Here is a 23,300-nt window from a genome sequence, read left to right as displayed (position 1 = left end):
AATGAAGAACTTTAGGAGCTGTTATAGAATTCGAAGAATATTCATAATATAAAAAATGAAATTATTTAGTAATTGAGTGATGAGTAGAGTATGTAGTAGAAGTTTCATTATTCAATTAAAAATGTATTTATTTCAATAAAAATATATTTATTTCAAAATAAGTATTATTTAATTAGTTATAAAGAGCATTTGCATTGCAAAACTGAAGATGAATACCCACTCAATTCGCAGAAATAATTCTAGGACTAAGCTTGGGAATTTTATATTAAAACGTGCACATAAATTATATTTTAGATATAGTCTACTTATATATTTGTGTTCTGAATATGTAGTTTAATTAATATATCATTTAATAGAACAAATATTGCTATTAAAGTAATAATTCTGATAAGCTTTCAACAAAATTAACCAATTAAAAGTCATTTTAAGATAATTAAAATTAATAAAAATATTTAATTTAAATTAATAAAATGATTTGTTTTATTTAAAATGTTTAAATGAAATGAAATATGTTTGCCGAATTAAATGAAATCACTTGGGTGTTTAAAGTTGAAATTGTAAGAAATACTGTTACTTAAATACTCTATTGGGATTGGCGTTTGATTAAATGTATGTGAAAATTGAAAAATGCAGGTCCTTCTGGCTTTTTTTATGGTAATAAACGTAATGATGAAGCTGAATTTTTTTTAAAAGAATAAAAATAAAAATAAACCATTTCCAGGTCTTTTTTCCTTTACAGAAATTTTCATCCATTTTAGAAAGAATTCATATATTTTTTTAGTTTTCACGCATTCACTCATTTTTACAGCAATATTTCGACTTTAACTTTTCGTCTCTTCATTCGCAATTTTCATAAAATTTAACTTTAAACATGACCACCTAAACGGGAAAGTAGTTAGTGACACTCACTGCCGTACCGAAGGGTCCAGATTCGAATCCCGGAGAAGGCACCGATAAAACGTGTCCGTCCTTTCACAGGAGGCAATGGTGGCCCACCTATTAGATGCTTTCATAATAAAGAAACCACCACTTTTGGCCTTACTATGGCCAATGCTTGTAAACGGCTAGAGTCCACCACTGGCGGGGTTCACTATTCGAAATCAGAACACATTTTTGAAGTCACTCATAAACCTAAATGGCGCCAGAGCTATTGAAATCACTTCGTGAGGAAAAAATACTTCAAAAAGAGACTGATTGCCTAATGCTAAATAAGCTCACAAACAATAACGTATGTTATAAACTGCAGTGTGAAAAATATACAACTTACATAAATTTATATAAAATAATATATGTAAGGCATACATTTGCTTTAAATCGGTATTATTCACACAGGAAGGTTGAAAGTTATAACTCATAATGAGTGAGTTAAACTAAGTCGTCAGGTTTGTGTCGGTGGGCGTTATAAAAGACTTTGCTATAAGAAATGATGAGGTTCACTGAAAAAAATATCATTTTTGCGGTAATTCATCAGACAGATACGTCAGTGACATATCTACTCTTTTTATATCGAGCTATCATGATGCAGAATGCCATTGCTGTTAGCAAAAACAGGCATTTTATTAATATTTAAAACAGGCAAAAACAGGCACTCCTTCCCGGCATAGCGAAATTTAAAAGCGAATTTGGTAATTAAAGCAAATTTTTGTAAACAAATAGATAGCTGCATAACATTTATTCATTTAATCTTCAAGTTACATCTCCTGACACATACTCGTCTCATAAATATATGATTTAAATTATCTACGTATTATTTTCAGTCAATTAGATATACGCTGGGAATTTATTCGAAGTTTCGGCATAACATTACATTCAAAATGCTGTTCCAGTTCGGGACGTGCATTAAACTCAAAATGCAAGCTTAATTAGCTTACTTTGTGCAAATGTTTGTCCCCGAGAATATACAAAGTAAACGCACTATTTCCGTGGGCTGATGTTGGATGAGTTTGTAAAGGAAGAGCTTAATTGGAACAATAAAAGCGTACTTTACTAAATTCCGCTAAAGCAGGGTTCAGATAAACCCGTAAATTGATTTATTGTTAGCTCAGTGTTGACAAAGAGAAAGTTTATAATACCCCTCATCAAAGATGGGAGGAAAGTAAATGCTCTGGTTTAGAGATTGATACTTGCATGCAAAATATTAAATTCACTTTTAGAAAAATATTTTCATATTTTTTATTCGCAAAAAGGGATTTTTTATATTTATTTTTGGAGTATTTCAACCAGCAACAAAGCATTACGATTCTCTTTACAGGGATATCCAAATAGTATGAATTTTTTCTAATACCACCGCCGACAGTTTCAGAATACTTGGTCTTCTGTGGAAATGGTTGTGTAAGAGAAAATGAGTCAATTTCTGGAAAGAAATGCAGTCTATGTGATTACAGACTGCATTTCTTTCCAGAGTTCTTAAATTCTGTTAAAGAAAACTGCTAAAGTAAAAAAGCGATATTCAGCTTTATTAATATAGTTTTAGTAATAAAAGATAGCTAGTGAATAATAGCAAAAAGAAAACAAGAAATCTTAAAACAAACGAATTTGCCTTTTTTTTTTTTTTTTTTTTTTTTTTTTAATTACTAAGTGAGATCAAATATCCATACATTCTTCAGCACATCTGATTGATTTAAATGGAACTTCAGTCGTAATCTAGACGTACTAAACTAATAGACATCAAAGAGCATTTCTAATTTAGGTCTTATACGATGTAAAATAAAAAATATATCTATCAAACACATTACGCATATTATTAAAAAATAATAATGTATGACAAAATTATAAAGCCGATACCAAATGTCTGAAATATATATTGTTTATTTATAACTCCAAAGTTAATTGACTATATATATTGAAAGACACAAAGCAAATGTTTTATACCGTAGTTACAAATTAGATGAAAAATGATTATATAAACTAATAAATTAATTAATTAACTAAAATTTTTCATCCATAACTCAGCTTTATTTAAAACAGCATACGTGATAGAAAACCTCCCACTTTTTCAAACTACTGGAAACAATTATTAATTTTTACATTCCAACATACGTCGCACCTTATTTAAGTATGATTACCCTGATAAATTTACATATTCAAATACCAAAATTTACAGAAAAAAATGTGCTCAGAAATAATTCACCTTACGAAGCTTTGCAATAAATTTCAAGGAGTGTTAATGTTACTCTGTTAACATTAATAAAAAAATCACGTCTGCCTTCTGCCAGAAAGTTCTCCAACGCCTGCTGATGAGGTCTAATCTAATAATTCGCCTGAATCTAAATAATGCTATTCACCATTATTTAGATTAAATAATATGAATTTCAAAAGTTTTTGTTTATACTTCATTAATAAAATAATCAGTTTTGTTTCAAATGTGTAGATTTTAATATTATAATTTTCGTTTTATACCTGTTTAACAGTACCTGTTTGCAGAAAATCTAAATAATGGTGAATAGCAAAAGCCACTTTTTGTATGTTGAGTGAAAATAATTCTAAAGCTTCATTTACATCAACCATATTTTTTACAAATACGCAAATGACACATTTATTTTAATTTTATTAATTCACAGAATTCATTTAAAATTTTTCTCCGAAATATGACTACAGAAATAAACTAGTGTGCAAAACTAGAGAAAATTTTCTCATTTTGGCTGTAATTCAGCAAAAATAAACTGGGAGACATGCAATTCATACTACAAAAGCATAAATATAGTACTTGAGGATCTCTAGTAGCAAAAATAATAATAATAGGACGAATACAGTACATAACGAATAGAAAAAGGCCTTATTGACAGAATAGCGTTGGTAAAAAAGACTGTCTGGCCAAGTGGAACAAGATAAAGATCCGTAATAAGAGATCCCCTAACTGCAATTTTTGAGTTGCACCGTGTGCCGATATTCAACTTCAGATTATCCAGCAATTTTTGGCGTAAAAGTTCTCATTCTTCAAGAAACATATGTTTCAGTTATTTGGTGTTCTCCAGAGGGTAAGATCGTGCCCTCCCAGAATCTTCCTAAAATATACCACACATGTTCAATGAATATGTTCACGTTTCAGGAGCTCCTAAACAGCATGAGTCCTGTGGGGCTTTGCGTTGTCATCCACAGAAATAAAGTTCGAACCTATGGCACCCTCCAAAAGATGCACGTGGAGAAGATTAATGTCATCACATTAACGATCTACGATAACCTCCGTCCGTCCTTCTGTCATAATTATTCCAAATTCAAGCACGCCAGGGCACCCAAACGATTTCTTCCCTGATATTAGTGAGATGAAAGCATGTCCCCACTTTTCTCTATATCAAATGACGCTGAGAATCTTTTGTCAGACTGAAACAACTTTTATAGGTAAAAGGACGTGACTCCATTAATGAGGTATCCAGTCTTTGTGTTCTCTACACCACTGTAAACGACGCCGTCGATGGGCTGCTGTCAATGGTATGCAGCGGTATGCTGGGGGACAGCTCTATGGGACGAACAGGCCACCTTTGTGAAGTCGTCCGGCAACAATAAACCGCGACACCTGTTGCAGGGTTGCCGTGCGCCATTGCTGAGCAATGTTGCCCGCTGTCTGGTTCCGAGTTCTTTCAGTCTGCAAAGCGATATATCGGTCACTCGTCACCGTTGTTTTCCTTAGCTGAATAAAACCAACCTTTCTCATGCATGTACTTGTCGTTTAGAAGGCTTTCAGAGCCTTTGAAACACCACTTCTAACAGCTCCAAACTCTTAGGCTACAGACGTTAAATTACGCCCCTCCCCAAGCTTGCCAGTCATTCTAACCATGTGTAAAGGCGTCTTGGTTTTTTTTTTTTTTTTTTGCAGCCATACTAACGTAAAATATCACTTGTAGAAAAATGCCTCGAAATGCCTTTCGTTTATTTTCTTTTTAAGTTGTCTTCCACTGCGAGCAGTGACTCCTCGCGTTTTGCGTGCCCTGATGAATTTTTGGCTGATATTTGCATACGTATCATCTTTCTACAGAGTTGCATTTCACTGCACTGATTGCAAAATTCGCTTCTCAGCAACTGAATCGAAAGATGTAAAATGGGGCTATGAGACGAAAGGGAAATTTCATAGAAGCGATAAAACTACCCTATTCCTCACAAGGTAGTCAGAAGATGTTTAAAAAAAGCTGAATTGCATACATTCTAGTTACATAGATCTAATAAGTTTCTGCTGTTGACTTCTGACATTATTATGAGGAATGAAATTGTTGTCTTTTGTTGCGGCTTTAAAATTTGACTTTCGTCACATTATCTGTTTTTAGATCTTCGGATTCAATTTCATGGTTATATGCCAGAAAATGAATTTGTTGCTTAAGCTTTGCACACTACTAAAATAACAGATACTGAAAATTTTAGGAAAGGTATAATTTATTGGTTGAAACAATCACAGAAGACAAAATGACAGCTTTACTTTTTTATGATTTTATGATATTAGATTTTTAATGAAGTCGATTAAAAGTGATTTTAAAATTCATGCTTCGCTAAAGTGCTAGCAAATGTAGAAACATTAATTTTAACTTATGCTTATGTTCTTTCTTTTTCACTGGCCAGCTGAATAAACGTAGACCTTTTCTGCATAATTCTGCCGATGGTTTTTTTGGAGTGAGCTTTCCGTACCCCGCTGTTAATGAAGTAATGTGTCAACATTAATGCATGTTTCCACTTATCTCAAGTGCTTTGAATTACATGGAGTAAGGGAAACTTTACTTGCATGAGAAGTGCCAAATAATGATTTTAGAGAAATTATTTGCAACTAGAATTCATTCTTATTCACTAATGCCACATTGTTTGTTTACAAAATAATAAAAAAGAATGCACAGCATAGAAGTATTATAATGGGAAAGACATTACTGTTATGTTAGATCACAGTTTACACGTGTGTGGTAATTTTCACAATAAATTATAATAATAACGATTTAAGGATTAGTTTATAAAGCAATAATTGGTACATTTTTTATATATTTATAACGTATATTTATATAACGTTATAAATCTCAATTTGGTTTAGTGGCTTAAATGGCGTAAAACCTGGAAATGTTATTAGCGCATGTCAAAAATCTCAATCTATTAACTACCATAGGTTCACCAATGGGCTGGCTAAAGTAATTTTCGTGGTATTTTCTATGTATATCGTTTAGTTAGTTTCCATTAGTCCTCCAAAAAGTATCCCTCAGGCAATTAACTCCCATGTGCTTTGCCATAATTACATAATTCAAATCAATTCAAACTGCAGCCATCGTGGAGAAATTTTTATCACTGACAATAACTTCAAATTAATACCAAATTAAAATTTTTATGCAATGTATCATATTATTTTATGAACGCATGGAATTTCCTTCCATTCCTATGCATAGCATTCTGCATTCACATAGGTAATAATAGATGAGTCTAGCTAATTTTTTTTTTTTTTTTTTTTTTTTTTTTTTGTGGCGTAACTGTAGACTAGTCTGAAGACGATGAATCATGGCCTCGAATCGAAGATCAGGTCTTTACAACAACAGCATACGAAAACAGAATTCTTCGCAGGCTATGAGTTCCGGTTTAGTGTTGCGCAGCCAGCACAAGTGGCAACCCAAAATAAAACAGAGAAGGCACATATTCGGGCATTCAAAGATTTTGAAGAATATATCAACCCTGATCTTTTTCGGAGAGTATATCTTCGAGAGAATATATTAACTGGTTTTGCAGTGATAACTTGCTTTCTTAACAGAGGGGTTCTTGTGTTAGAGATACCACGGACGATCAAACTTTACATTTGAGCTTAGTTTTTCATATTATTTAACATTTTCTTTCACTTAAGTATCTTATTCCTCGCATACTGCGCCGCAATCGACTGAATAAATAAAAAGACGTCTGTAACTCTCGATATCCCAACTGACACAGAACACAAACCCATGATACCTATCTGGTCATGTCACGGAAATTGGAACTCTCACAGATATTTAATATCAAAATAATAATTAACTATTAGAGAAATAATCAAACTAATGATAAAACAATTTATAATTAAATATAAAAACTTCGTATACTAAAATTAAATATGAAATTATTTTAACTATTATTTAATAATTAAGAATTTGTAAAATCCTTAAGGAAGTAAATTTCTCTTAGGGAAGTTATTTTGACTTAAAATTTAATTCTGCAATTTCGAAAATTTCAAAAATGTTTTGCGCATTTGTTCCTACTTAAAACCCTTTCCTTTTGTTTTTTACGCCGAGAGAGTTGGCTGGTCCACATGGGAAATACGCTTTTATATTCCAATGGATTCCAGTACATTTCGTTCCATAAACGCGAATATTTAAAAGCATAAAACTTCTCGCCATTAGGCGTGGTTAAGCGCATTGAACTTCGATAGTTTAACTTGAGTTAAAAGCTTGGAGAATAGCCTGGTTCTACAGATGTTTTCATGCCTTTCCTCATGAGTAACTTGAATATGGGCTAGTTTATCTGAGTCCTCTACGAAACCGTCGTTCTTCTTAGCGAAATAACCGTTTTATTGTTGTTATATCTGCTTATTTCTTTGACAGCGTTAAAGAAGCAAACAAAGATAAATGTTTGAGTAAATTTAGTAATCTCCGAAGATTTATGCTTTACTTATAGTTAGCAGTGTGAAGATTTATGTAGAATTAAGATATTTTCATCATCACAAACGTATTTATTCTTGCATAGCTAAATATAAGAAACAAAAATACCATAATTAAATGATTAACTATGAAAATTTTTATTATTTTTATAGACTTAATTGATTGGTTGACTGCATATAGCAAACCAAATTATTAAGAATGCCGCCTAACCGGACAGCGACGATGATTGCCATACCGAAGGGCCGAGGTTCGAATCCCGGAGAAAGCATGAATGTTTGTAAATATATAGTATCTTAGATGCATGGGGAACTCTAAATATGCAGCAAGCCAAAATTACTCTCAAGAGGTTGGTGGTAATGGAAGAGTGGGTGGGAGATACTCCAATCCGTCCCTCGGGTTGCTCTCCATCAAAATTGGGAGCGGAACTGAGCAAAGTCGCACTACACCTGCACGGGGCTATAGTTTCTTGTCAACGATTGACGTATTCTTGCATTTCTTGCAATGATGACGTGAGCTCGTACTCATGTGTCTATCAGACAAGTGAGTTAAGTCACATATAAGGAACTTCATTTCGTTGCAGATTTTCTAAGAAATGTCGTTTTATATTCATTCCTATCATATTCAATAATCGGTTCAATAAAAACCGAACACAAGATGAACTGTTTCCGCTTAGTAGATTTACCTTCTCAATCGCTCGATTGTAGAGACAGCAAAACATCTTTCGTAATTTTTTTGTCGTTATACTGCGAAGAGCATGCAATATTTTGAAAGTTTTCGCTATGTAAAATTCGAAACAACCCAACTTTATCAAAAAAAAAACTATTTAAAATATAGTTAAACCAAATTAAAATCTGTTCTTTTTCAAGACATAGTTTACACAAAAACAGAGCTTGCGAAAAAGTATCATAGGTAAATAAAAATCCTGAAAGACCTTGAACCTGTGGCCTCGGAATTGCCAGACTTAAATTTTATCTTCAACAATGTAAGAGCTCATGAGACTATTCAATATTCCTCATCATCGATCATTTTGAACATTGCAGTGATCATTATTGCAAAAGGAGCTGTATTAACATTCATACTAAAAGTATTATAAAAAAATGCAATGTGATTTTAAAAGTACTGGGAGTTCTGTAAACAAATTTTATAAGCACTTTTAAATATTTTTAATGAAAAGAATTCATTTCAGGTGCTGAATTAACTCATATTAATTGTGTGTTCTGTGTAGAGGGCTGTGCACTTGCGAAATTCGAGAAACCATCCGACTCACAGCCAACCGATCTATAGAAGCATGCTCCGAATTTTAATCACTGAAATGTAAGTTCTTTCCCTGATAAAAGCAATAATGTGATGCAAAGATGGCTTTGACGCCCTCAGACAGACACGATGTCTTACACCTACGCAACATTTTCTAATGGCTAATGGCTATACCTAAGTCCGTGCTTATGCAAACAACCTTTAAAACCAGAAGTTCCTCAAACGGACATCATTAGTTGCATGGCGGAAATAAATCGATCTATGCTGAGGCTCATCAAAAATACATGTTTCGTTGCGTGAACCTTTGGCCGTTTACACCACAGAATTCTTATATCGGTCAAGAACCCTTTCTAAAAAATCTTTGGTAAGAAAATATTGGAAACTACAAGGGTAATAAAGAGAAAATAAATATAAACGAAATTATATTTAAAATTTTGAGTTGCTCACTTCTGATCACCCTACTTGATAAGTTAGTTACATATGGATATATACTAATCAATAACATTGTTATGAATCCTATAGAAATGATGAAAAAAGAATTTTTTGGTTAAACATACTTATAGATAATTTTACAGAAGTTTTTAGCATTGCTTTATAAATTATTAAGCTAAATAGCATTTAGAATGATTTTAAAATAATGACATACTTGGAGTACTCTAACGAAAAATCTTTAATATATATGATTAATCAGCCTATGACTGACGTTGATTTCATTCATACAGAAGATACGTCATAGGATATATAAAAATAAAGCCATTTAACATAAGCAAAACTGATATCGTTTTGACGCAGAAATTAAGCATGCTCCACAAGTGCCACATCTGCATACTAAAAGGCTTAAATTCAAGCCTAAGCTTTTATGAGTCCAAAACGGAAATATGCATTTAGCTGAACCAACTGATTTAATCAATATCTCCCAAAATGGAAAGCAACGCAAAAGAAAGGGGAAAAACTGGCAGATAGCAAAATCATCAGATTTTAAACAAAACACCTGTATGCACAGAAGTATGAAAGGAACTATGCATAGCAGGTGTTTTGCTTAATTTGAAGATTTTTATATGTGCCAGTCCGTCTTCCTAACTTTCATTTCGCGAGCTTCAATGAAGTCAGTTTGTTCATAGTGAAAGATGATTCTTATAGTGACAAGCACTCTCTTTTGACTTATGTCGTTAAGCTTTAGGTTAGAATTCCCAGCCTTTTTGTATGACGATCAGTGTTGTGGCAGCTAAATTACTGAACCTGCTTTAAAACGAGTGCCCTATCAAAATGCATACTTTTATAAAAAATGATTATCAGTAAATTTCAGTATTTTTCTAATTTATATAGATGTAGAGATAAGTAAAGAACTCACTGCTGTTTTGCAAAAACTTATACAACTAATATTTCAAGGAATTAAAAATTACTTGGTGGTTATTTTAAATCTAGTTTGTGAAAGTCATGGAAATTTCTATGTATAGGCGAATTTCTTAACAAAAATGGGCAATTTATAAACCTTTAAATACACAAATATTATAAAATTGGCTTTTCATGCTTTATTAAGTAAATATTATAACATCGATTCATTGCTGCTTGGTATTATGTTGTTTAATTTTTGTGTATAACGTTTCGTGTTTCCGAGTGCTTTATCTCTGGAATTTCTTTTTAACCAAACCCAGTTTATAAGTCATCTTGTAATACAAGCAAAACGCTTTGCTGCTATAATGTGCTTTGGACTTGATCATCACAAAACCTGATTATCTTTACATGCATTAAGTATAATTATAATATTAATTAATAATATTATTATATTTATAATTTTAAATAATGAACACAAACAAAAAGAGACAAAAATTCACCTTTAGAGTGAATATAATAAGAATTAGCCCAGTAAACATATTTAATTGTATATGACAGGGTTGGCCAAACTTCATGTCAATAAGAGCCGAACGTTTGAATTCAGGAATGTTTGAGAGCCGCATCTAGATTTTCTAAAAGCCACGAGTTCATATTTACATCATTATATGAGTAGTGGAGGAGGTTTTAAATAGAAAGAAATCCCTGATAACTTTGCAGAAAGAGTCTAAACTAATTAATTACTTCCTTTTGGACACTGAATAATTTTAGTTTACCATATTTCATGCATATATTTTATATGCACGAGCCGCACAAATTGACTGCGAGAGCCATATGAGGCTCGCGAGCCGCAGTTTGGCCAGCCCTGGTATATGACAAGGAAGGAAAAAAAAAATAACTGAAATGATTCAGATTTTGACAGTGGCCTAAAAAGGTTTTGATAAGGTTTCTACCCTACCCCTAAGCTCGCAGTCTACCAGTCCGCTCTTGTATTCATTCCTTTTTTTTTTCGGGGGGGGGGGCTTTTGTCTTTTTAACTTTATTATTAAGCATGGTTTCCTTCACACTTATACGACCTACAGTTCACCAAAAATCGCAAAATTTTTAAAAGTTGCATATAAGCATATGTATAAAATTCCTTAAGCAGTGTTAAGTGTTCGCCTAACATTTTCGAACTTCCCCCCCTTACATCAATATTTAGTTTTCTTAGTAAGATGGCTAATAATTCGTTTTTGTCTTTTTATTATTAACTTTTCATATGTTAATTTTATTTATTAAATATCACGTTCTCCACACTTAGGATATAAAATTAAAGTCAACAACAAAATCCTAAAACATTTAAAAAACAGCATGTATTTAGAATTCCCATACAGTGTTAGGGAAGGTTGCCATACATATTTTCACTTTCGCTGTATTATTTTTTTAGAATCTGACTGCTCGCATGGTCATCTGCCTAAAATAGTTATCATAAAAAAAGTATATAATGGTTTATCAGTCTAGCTAGTGCAATTTCATCAAATTATTAAATATTTCTAATTAGCCATGTCATTATTTTAATACATGTTTATTTAAATAAGTGTTTATTGCTTTTAAATCCCTTAGTTTATTACTCAGTAACCTTCTAGATTAAATTTGAATGCATCTTAGTTTTTACTGAAGGACAACACACCGACGCGTGAAATATAAAAGTATTTTATTTTCGACCCCCCCCGCAACATATAGCTATCATTAAGCCGAGTTTGTTAATTAAAATTGAACGAGAAATATCTTACATTTCTCTGAATGGCAACAGACTCACGCTCTGAAGATAAAAATCTTTTATTCCGAAAAGTGTTATCAATGCTTGCTTTCAGATTGTTGAGTTTGTTAATCAAAAATTCTTAAAATGTTTTTAAAATATGAAATTAATAATAAAACGAATTCGAAACATAAAATTTGGACTACTAGGTTCCATATGTTTGGATGGATGTACTATCGTTTATTTGACAGTGCGAGGAACATACATATTTACATGCATATTTTTCATTAAATAATTTCTTTAATAATATTTGGTGGCAACAGTTAGAAAAGTGATACACCGTTTATGGTGAGCTGATGTAAAATCTCATTTCGAGACGAATGGCTCCTTTTGGGCTAATGATAAATAATTAAGGATAATTACTAGTATAATAATAAATATGTTGATTATAACTATAATTGTAATAATAAGTAATTAAAGATAATGTTTACTATTAAATATTAAGTAATGTCGCTTTTAATGCTAAGCATCGCTACGCTTGTTTTCAAAGCAATATTCAGAATTACATATTTAAGAATAAAAGAATATTATTTTCTGCGTATAAAAATAGATAAGGGTAATTAGTGAAATAACTGCGAAAATATAACAGGTGAATGAATTCGATTTAAAATTTTTCCCATGTGAACAGCTTCTTTTTAAACTAAATAAATAAATGTTGCAGAAGCATTCAAGCATGACTGGATCTCATCTTGAAACGAACTAGGCTCCGATCAAAACACAGGACCTTCGCAGTTCGTCATCCCAGTGCTCTTTTAATCAGACGATCCCTACCGATCTTCACGATATGACCTGTTGATGTAAGTGCTTTAATTTGACCCAAAGCGCCCTTCACAATGTTTCATTAAATAAACAGTTGTAAACTGTTATTTTTACAAGAATTAGGATAGCTGGAATCATAGTGCAGTATCAATTCGTAAAATATAATTTATACGAATCTATATTTCCACTATTTCTAACGGCTGTTAATGTAATATTTATCGATATATTTCATTAATACAGCACAGTCGGATAGCAAAACCTACAGAAGTATATAATCCATTAAATTCTATCCCATATGAATTTTACTAATTTCACAGGACTACTGAAAACTGTAATTAAGTCGAAGGAATTGTGTAACGAGTCAAACATGATATATTTGTTTTAAATTTTAAAACTTTTTTTTTTATATGTACCAATTGTCTAACCATTTTGTGTTTTAAGAACAACCGCATGCAGTCAGCAAAAATGCTGCTTTTAAAATATTCAGCGCAGGATATATGTTTCATTGGTTTCTTGGTTTCCGGGAAATGCCTGAAGGAAATGTTCGTTAAATCGGTTATCGTTGAATCGGATTCGAACCGCAAAAATTAATTAAAATAAGATTGAATTAGCTTTATCAAGTTAATTTCGTTTCCAATCATAAAGCCTTTTTAACTTGCAAATTGAAAAAACGTATATGCCTTTTCAACGTTTATATTATAAATGTCACACTTTAAAAAAGGGAGGAGGGTCATATAAAAAGGAATCGTAAAAATGCTTCACATATTAGTGATCAAATTAATGGAAAATGTATTTTTTTTAAGCGAAAATTAAGAATTATTACTGAGATCGTTTTAAGCATTTCTATCAATAACAAGTTTACAATTAAAACGCTCTGCGATTGCCCAAGTAATTCGTTTTAGTTTCTTTCCTTTTTTTTTTTTTTTTCCCTATTTGAAGATTAAATATAATTTTTTCACTCAAGAAGCATCACTGATTTACTTTCTAAAACTGAACTTGCAAACATTTCATAATAAATATTACAAGCAACAATCAATTACACTAACAAATCTAATCTTAAAAAATCTGATGTGGACACCACAGGACTTCCTTGTACGGAATATTATACGCATTTTTTCTTGAATTTTATTTAAATTGATTGTATTGAATTAAATCTACTTCGTCGACAGCGCATAAACCACAATAGAATAAATGCACTCTTTCAAATTCACTATATTTGTTTACTATAACGACACTCTGAATGCACAAAATTTATATCATTTGAAGAATTATCTTATCGTTGCCACATGTTCTATTCAAATACTATAATAAAGCTAGAACGATGTATGGCAGAAATTAAGCAAACAAAATAGAAAAGAAACAGTTTTTCACAGACGATTTAGTATTTCTCATTCAATTAATTCAGTTCTCACTTCGCGACAAGGCAAAAATACATAAAAACTCAAAATATCCGTATTAAAATTTACGAAGTAAATCTTAAACACTTATTTCCTCGAAAAAATTCCAGAAAGGATTAAGTATGATTTAATTCGCAATAATAAATGAAGGCGTTATTTTTGTTGTTGCGAAGCTTAGTCTCTATAGATTGGCAACAAATCTACAATTCTGCTGTTTCAAATGTAAACAAATATGTCCGCCATGTTATTTAAAACTTAACCGCACTTAAACAGCTTTTAAATTGTTGATAATTGCACAAATATTGCTTCCAGAGTTACGAAAGGCATAAAAGCCTTAACCGGAATATAAGAAAAACATAATTCAATCATTTTTAAAGCAAAAAATGTACAATTTACAAACATATAAGAGTAAAGAAACTGAGATCACTGTGCCGAGTAACAGAGTGGATATAAATATAGTATTTATATACGTTTGGTGCGGCCGATTGCAACCAATGTACGAGGTGCATATCTACATGTTATAGAAGTCCTATATACAAAATTTCAACGTTCTGAGGCTACTCGTTTTCGAGTTATGCGAACGTATGTACGCACGTACGTACGTACATACGTTCGTACAGACGCCACGAAAAATTCTCTTCAGAATTAATTTTAAAGCAGTTTTATCATTTTTTGGAGGAAACGAGTATTTTATTCTGTCCTTACGTACAGATATCACGCAAAAACATCGTTAAATTGCATTCGATAGCGGTCAAAATGGATATTTTCGTTGAAATATGCTGCCTGAAACTTTACGCGATTACAATACTTCCTTTTTACTTCGTACAAGGAAGTAAAAAGGGAAAAGTTCCTCCTTTCTCAATATTAGTTTCTTTCCTTATCGCACATCCCTGAAGAATAATTTTACTAAAAGTATTACAAACATTTAAAATACGGGAACTCTGAAAAATAACTATTCCACAGACATGAAAGTAATTAAAAAACCTCACTAAAATATGCACATTGTTAGTAGTTTATGAGCATTATTTAGAATCAAATAACAACAATGTACGAACATTATTTGGAATCAAATAATTATTTTATTTCGAATCAAATAATGTTCTTACAACATAAGTCATGCAAAACAGTAAAACAACATAAAGGAGAATTTGTAAATAATTTTTCTGATGCTATGAATGCATTTACGCAAATACCTCCCGCTGTCGTAACACAAAACTTACACACGTTCATTTCATTGTCCGTTCTCATCCACAGATATTTTATTTTTTATACATTATGACTTGCTACTTTTATTATTTTTACACTAATCTTCGGAAATTTTAGAATTTTAAAACTTTTTTTCAATTTCTGTTTATAATATTATGTTTTACATATTCGATTACTTTATTATGTATGAACTGACTATATTTACTATGTAATATTTATAATAATAAGACTTGCAAATTAAAATTTTTGCGAAGTTTCATTCAAAATTTCTTTCTAATAATAAATTAATATGTTGTGCTTTATGCACTATATTTTGCACTATAAATTTGGGTAAATTAATAAATTAATAGTTAGCACAAACAGTACCTAATGTCTAATGGTATTGTTTGCCGGCATCCTTTCACTTATAACTAACTTACTAATTATGCTTACGAGTTTCAAAGATATCACCGAATTATTTATTTCATGGATTATATAATGGAGACTCTGAAATATTTAAAATTCCCCTTGTAATGTATTTGAGAGCTGAATTCAAATGACAATATCAGTACAATGAAAAATATCATTGAAATTATTAAAACATTGGAAATAATATGTAACTAAACTAATAAAATTCTAATGTAGTTAAGCGAAACTTATAAAAAAATTCATGTGAAAGCTGAAAGTGTTGAAAAATAAAACTCGCATGTGCATATCTGAACAATTACATATAGTTTATGAACAATTGTATCATTACACTGACATTTATAACTAAACAAAACTTTCTAGCTACACATGATAACTTTTTAGCTGAACATTACGTATATTGACAACGGTATATTTCCCGATTTTTTCTAAAAAGACGCTACCATTAGTAGATTTTAACTGCACGAAAGTTAATGAAACTTTACCGCACCAAATCTAGATATGGTATGTTTTACATGCGTTTGTACGCCCGGAAGAACAAGCTAAAAATTCTAAAGTTGCTTATAATTTCGATTGTTATTTTAAATGTTAATAAAAAAAGGAACATCATTTTCTTAATAAAGGTATGACACACAAAAGCGTACGATCACAATTAAAAATTTGTAAATATTTCATATTGATTTACCTGTGCGTTTATAAAGTAGATATAACAATTAAGTAATACTGTTAAGGAAAAATAAATAAGTACAGTTATGTGCAACTTATGTTTACATAATTAAAGATATAATTTAATTAGAATTATAAGGCAAACTTTTACAGTTTCAAACAGCTGTGGGAGTTAATAAACACACAGCGCAAAACGATCGATACATATGATATTTATCACAATTTCTAACAGATAACTTTATTAGAAGCTAAATATAAATAATGCGCGAAGATAATTAGAAGAATATTATTACCTCGGAGATTCACATTCCGCTAGAGTAGCAGGATGACACCATAACAACATGTTGGTTGTATGAAATATCCCAACAATACCACTTGCAGATCCCCTTCTCCCTAAGAAAGGTGGAGTTCCCTTTGGATCATATTTAGGGAGCAAAGGGGTCACGCGATCGACGCAAAGGGATCGCGACCTGTCCCTTTTCGGCATGGAACTTTTGAAACAAGAAAGTGGCTGATTGAGAGGCTGACCGTGTTTCAGAGGCATGACTGATTTGCAGGTACGAAGAACCTATCCAAGAACTATCCACATTCTTTTACTAGCCGGCTAAAAAAAAATTAAACATCCACTTTTATTTATCTAGGAAAACGCGAGTTTTCTTGATATCTTTCGCGACTTTTTATACGACAAAAGGGATTTTATTTAGGAAAGGCACGATGTTGGATTGTAAACTTAAGGTTTTCTGTAGATCATCTGAAAGTACATTACATAGCCAGCGAAGATAGTATTTCTGAAATATAAACAAACGTTCGCATTGCCTTTGATGTAAACTCTAGATGAAGAAAAAGGAAATATTTTTATGTTAAAAGTTTGAAAATTTTTCTGCTTAAAAATCAAAGTTCAGTGGAAGAAAAAGACAGTAAATTCTTTGTTCAGATTGTTCATCAGCCGTTGCAGAGACTATCCAAAAAGTTCACATCTCTTTCAAGAATGCGTAAACATTGGGAGTTTTGCACGAGCCGCGTTTTTATTTTATAAACCATTCGTTAAAAAGGCTGTTGAATTATTCCATACGGAAATATAGATGCATAAGGAAATGGGAGCATTAATACTAATAAATATAAACTTTTTTTTAGCTGCAACCGCGAACCTGAAACATTCAGCCGCGCACATTCACTACCCTTTGATTCTGAACTGTGAACACCTTGAATCATTTTGCAGATAGGCTAAAATCCGTCGCGCATGCGCTCGGAATGCCATCGAGCGCATTTCGTCGTTGGTCTCTGGGATAGGACATCCCGCCTTTCTCCTCAAAGTGGGGGGGATGGAAGATGGGATTAAAGCAACATATTGAATGACAGCATTCGGTTTATCAGGTGGTCGTCTTTTTATCTGAGTGATTGCAGTTGTTTTTCTCTCGAAATAAAAAAAGCGGAAAAAAAAACTACCATTCACATACTTCTTTAGTTAAGTGACTTTTTTTTCCCCACACAGTGTATAATATTACTCAACAAGTAAATTCGTTATGCCAGCTGCATAGTCAAGAAGGAAAGCAAAATGGAAGATTGAGGTCACACTTTCAAATGCCAAATGAGAGTTTCTAAATTTTTCATGCTTAGAAGAAAGGAAAGATGTCAGTTTTTGATAAACGTTTCAAAATGAAGATCTTACGCACATATTTAAAATTTGAATTTATCGGCATGCATGACACGGTTGTTAGGCTGCTAAACTGTCCGCATTGCGCGAATTTGTGTTACACAAAACGAACTACAAGTATAATCAGAAGCAGAGTTAGGTTGTTTTTTGGTTTTGATTTATTTAATTACGTTAAAGCACACAATAGCTATCTGCCCAAGGGAAGAGATGCCTTCTTGCACTCGGAGAAACAGGCTTGTATACACGTTACACATTGGGAAAACCACGCAAACGCCCATGCAGCCAGCCCGATCGCCGGGATTCGAGGCCCAAATCGAACTACCAGAGTTCAGCGACTTTATCGCTCTATCTCTGATGAGCCAGAAAAGTTAGGATCCTACCTTAAATGAAACTGTACTGTTTCTCCATAACAAACAAATATATTTATTATAAATATCTGTGATTGATTACATCTATTATACATTACAAATTAAATAATGATCATCAGTTTCTTTCTCTTTTAAGTAATGAACAGTATAACAAAAGTGCATTTCATTTGTTCTAAAATATGATTATTTCTCAGTTTCCTCAAAAAGGCACAAAGCATTGATTTCGGCAACTTTATTTCCAATATATATATACTATTCATGGGTTACTTTTTTCTTGTCAGATTTTTATAAATTTCGAAGGGACTTATTGCTATTTTAATAATTAAATCCGTACGCACTTTGTAAAATTTTTCTTGAAACTCGTGCTGCCTTCAAGTTAAAGATTTTTATTTAAAATATAATTTTTAACGTTCCGTAAAGTTTACGCTTTTTTGTAGTTCTGCTTTAGAAGCAATTTCATATTTGGTTGATATCACAAAATTTGTTGGGCCCTTTGGCTTATTCTTGTGAAACTTTCTTCAGATTGTAAGGTTTTTCTTCCTCTTTACGACATACCTTATTAGTGTAACTGGAAATTCAGTCCACAGGGCCATCGGAAGATCCGAAGTTCGACTCCCGGCATTGCTCATTTTTCATGTTTTCTGCTCCAAAATAAACCTAATGATTCTGCAGTGACAGCCGAATTAAAAAAATGTTGGCGGACGATTATTCGTGATCGCCTGGAAGTAGCGATTGGATCCCCTCCTTCTTAGTCCCCTTTAAAGGGGGGGGGCGTGTAGGATTTTTCTTCCGCCATTTGTTATTATTCTCATTTTCTGCTTCAAAATAAACCAAATGGCTCTACGAGATGTCCTTCGATATCCGAAAAGTGCTTTTATAGGTCAGGTCTTCCATAAAAGTGAAATAGCGTAAAACGAACTTTAAGAGGGATATTTGCATACTGGGATGATTAAAATAAAAAACAAAACTCGAAAGATTTTTTCAACTTTTCACCAAATATAAGTTTTTTGGGGAACAGCATTGAATTAATATATAAAAATAAATATTATGTTGAAGAAGCCACTTCTAATTTGATACTTCCGGTCGCAATTTTAAAATTCTATACAGATTGGCTTTTTAACGACTTTGCGCTGTCTTTAAAATTAATAACTGTAGCTTATTAACTCTAATAAATGCAATACTAAAGGAGGAAATGTTAACAATAAAATTCACAAATTATACCGATAGTTTTCAAACCGAATTCTTTTGGTTATATTAAGACAAGAAAATTACATGTAAAACTTTGATAATGCACCTGCAATAATTTGTTTACATCAGTTCTTTTTATAAATATTTTATTTCATTTAAAATCACTCGACATTTCTTAAAGATATTTAATTCATTTGGCTTCTCCAGCATTGCACTATTACAACAGAACTCGTTTACGTGAAATATTCGGGTGGGCACATTTCGAATAATACGTTTTTTAGGAAGATCTATTATAACTATTTTGGGCGGTAAGAAGTACGAATGAAAACGTATAATATAGGTAACAATGAAGTATTATACTTATATCTACATTATTCAAGATAATGAGAGAACGTTAAGTAGTTTACAACTACCTATATAGCGCAACTATTATAAATAGTAAAAACTAAAATCACCTTTAAGATAGTAGAAATTATAGGCCTTATTATTCTTTTATATTCCCTAGTATTAATAAAGTATTCTTTGCATATAATCATTTTATGAAACCTACTGTCATCAAAAGAGACTTATGCTCAGTGAACTACAAAAATGGGCACTATGGATGAACTACGAACTTTGAAAGATGTTAAATCAGATATTCTGGCAGTGAAGAATCATTCTTTTTGCTAATCTGAATTTTTTAAGCGGGGAACATAAGTTTAATAAACGGTAGTTTTTCTATTGATTAGTATTTATTTCATTTGGTTTCTAGAATTTTAAACAAAATAGGGGGCATAGTTTATTAATCACTAAGTTTAATAAGCAGCGGGGACTGTAATTTGGGAGGTATACTACAATAATAAAGGAACAACCAAGGACACGAAAAAACTACATTTAAAAAGCAGTAAAAACTGCATTTAAAAATTTTTAACTCCTAATTAAATTTCTTCGATCTTTGCAAAAACATCCTAGATAATCATGAAATTTATTGATATTTTATTGATGAAAGTAGTTATAAAATTATACGGCAAAAAATATAGTTTCTAACAATGTTGCGAAGGGTATTTCATAAGATTTTTCGAAGAAGGATATTTCTATTTTGAAAGAAAATGTGCAAATCAAGAATATAACCACGTCAAAATGTGTGGTATATTTAATGGATGCGCAGGAAACTCTTGAATTGACGTGAGCTTAAATATTAAATAAATGTGTTCATTGTGAAACTATGGAAAGGTAACTATCATAAGCCATTGTTACGTAACTAACTGAAATTATTCTCCAAATTAAATAACATGAAAAATGATTTTTTTAAATTGAGCTTTTATTTAAAACTCATAAAACAATCGACGACCTAAAAGAAGAAAAATAATTTATCATACCGTTTCAATAGGAACAAGAGATTAAATAATTTTCTTTCCAAAATTCATCTGTAATTTTATATCACGAATAATAAAAGCATGGGCTCAAAAGTAACATAATCGAATTTCATTGTCAAAAGTATAAGCTATTATCTTTACAAATTTATTAAAAGCATGCCACTCTTTTATTATTCGTGACATAAAATTGCAGATGAATTTTTCTGAAGAAATTATTTAATCTCTTGTTTCCATACAACAGTAGGATATATAATTTTTCTTCTTTAAGTTCATTAATTATTTTATAAGTTTTAAATAAAAGTTTATTTTATAAAAAAATGTTTTTACCTTATTTAATTTTTATCATTTTAGTCTTAATTACTCAAATGACTAAGTTAATTAATAATGACTAATTACTTAAAAAATCGTTGTTTAACAATGAAAAATCACTCTTTTACTTCCTCTCATTCTCTTACATCAAATGGTGGATAAAATGAAGCGATTTTCGAAAATTCGCCGAAAAATCGCAAAATAAGTTAAACATTTCATATAAAATTCATTTAAAAGATTTTTTTGCTGTATCCCATGCAGTAAGAGATTTTAGAGTTTTAGATTGATCGATAAACGAAGATACGCGCGAAAAATTATTCCATTATTAAGTTTCAAAACGTCTATCAAATTTTGAAAACTATATAGCTGTATAACATTCTATAAGGTCTGAAAATAAAATAATGAGACAAGATAAAGTAATGTGTAAGAGATAAAATAATAAGTTATAGTGTTTTACGTTTTTCCGTAATATCAATTCTGTACGATAACTATCAAAGACTAGTTGTGAATAGTCGCTATGTCTTCTACTACAGGGACAGAGAAAGGGGGCAAAGGGTTCTTTTATTTGAATCAAATAAACGTTTAACAGAGGGTACCAACTCGTGCTTACATAAGCCAACACTAATAGTTTAAATCAAAGATAATGGATTAACTAATACTAACGGCTGTGCAACTGGAATAACGCGCAAGCTGGCTGTGACCTAAGGTCGGTGTAACAAGCCTAATTGATGAGCACTGCAGAATACTATTCTCAAGAGAATCAAATTAATAATGTGGTCTTCACGCAGGCAGAACACGCTCTGAGTCTACCCCCTAAAACCTTTCTTTAAATAGTCTCTCCTTTATACCTCATTTGAATATCAACGAGCTATAAATTTACATTCTCATAGGAAAATGGAAGTGAGGGCGATGGGAAAGTAAATTAACATAAAATAATTGGTTAGGAACTTGAAAGTGACCTCACAAAGTTTTATAATTTTTTGTTATACTGAAATGTATTATTTGAATTGAATGATAATATGAGATCAAGTAAAGAATTTTATAATTTTTTATTTAATTTAAATTAGTCTGACATTATATAAATACTCTTACTTTTTATTGCATTAAAAGATATTATTTGAATTAAAATAATATTAGATCAATTGATGATTTTTTAATTTTTCATTCAATTAAAATTACAATCCGACATTCTAAGTAATCCCCTTAGCAAGTCAAACAGCGTTGGAGATGATTTATCCATTCTTCATAGTCTTATGAAAACATTCCCTGTAATTCGCATAGACGAATTGCCTTCAGTTGGTCGATTACCGCCGTTTTAATGTTTTCTGATGTTGATAAAGGACGTTCTTTTAAGTGAGTTTTCAATCTTGGAAACAGAAAAATATCACACGGACTCAATTCTCTCGCGGCAACTCAAGCTTGTGTGGTGAACAGCCACAGCGACAGCTCTATGGATTCAAGAGCACTTTATTTCATTTGGACTCATTTTGGCGGAATAAGGAAGCTGAGGATGCACGAGGATGTTTTTATTTGCCAAAACCGCATTTACGCGTGATGTAGCACCCAGTTGGTATTAATTCTTGGTCTCACATGTATGACACTTTTTCGAAGTCTTCCAATAACTCCTTGTAAGGATATAGGTTCACCGTTTGGCCTGGCCGATTCCCTGACCATCGAAAAAGCAAATCAGCAACTTTTGATCTTCGACTTGCACATTCTAGCATTTATTGGTCTTGGTAAATTTGAAGTGTGCCATTTCTGACTCCGTCGCTGGGTCGTATTCGGATATACAACACTCGCCATTAGTAGTGACACATTTATTTTCAATCCGTTCCGAAAAATCAAAGAACCTGTCCCTCCTGATCTTTTTTTCTTCTCGCGAAAGGTTTTTCCAGAACAAATTTCGCGCACATTTTCCTCATCCCTAATTCATTTGTCAAATTTTTATGAATGTTATTATGATTCAAATTCGACATTTTGTCCGTCATTCTGACTGTCAGGTGAACCGAATGTACAAGATCTCTGATTT

The 23,300-nt window shown here is 31.7% G+C and overlaps 1 protein-coding gene across 2 annotated transcripts in view; it reads right to left on the bottom strand.

Annotated features, from left to right (window-relative positions):
* The window catches only part of LOC118182903 (GTPase-activating Rap/Ran-GAP domain-like protein 3), a 333,886-nt gene extending 316,298 nt beyond the window's left edge, over nucleotides 1-17,588 (bottom strand). For both annotated transcript variants that reach the window (XM_085816800.1, XM_085816801.1), the window contains exon 1: nucleotides 16,691-17,588. In XM_085816800.1, coding sequence (XP_085672926.1) covers nucleotides 16,691-16,941 — 251 coding nt within the window. In that variant the 5' untranslated portion in view covers nucleotides 16,942-17,588. The remainder of the gene's footprint in view (nucleotides 1-16,690) is intronic.
* Nucleotides 17,589-23,300: the final 5,712 nt, after the last annotated feature.

The sequence above is a fragment of the Stegodyphus dumicola genome, chromosome 5 (assembly GCF_044657685.1).
Source record: "Stegodyphus dumicola isolate Sdum_Otavi_A_Nest chromosome 5, ASM4465768v1".
Classification (NCBI taxonomy): domain Eukaryota; kingdom Metazoa; phylum Arthropoda; class Arachnida; order Araneae; family Eresidae; genus Stegodyphus; species Stegodyphus dumicola.
The sequence above is the reverse complement of the archived record's forward strand: the minus strand, read 5'-3'. Positions and strand labels throughout refer to the sequence as shown.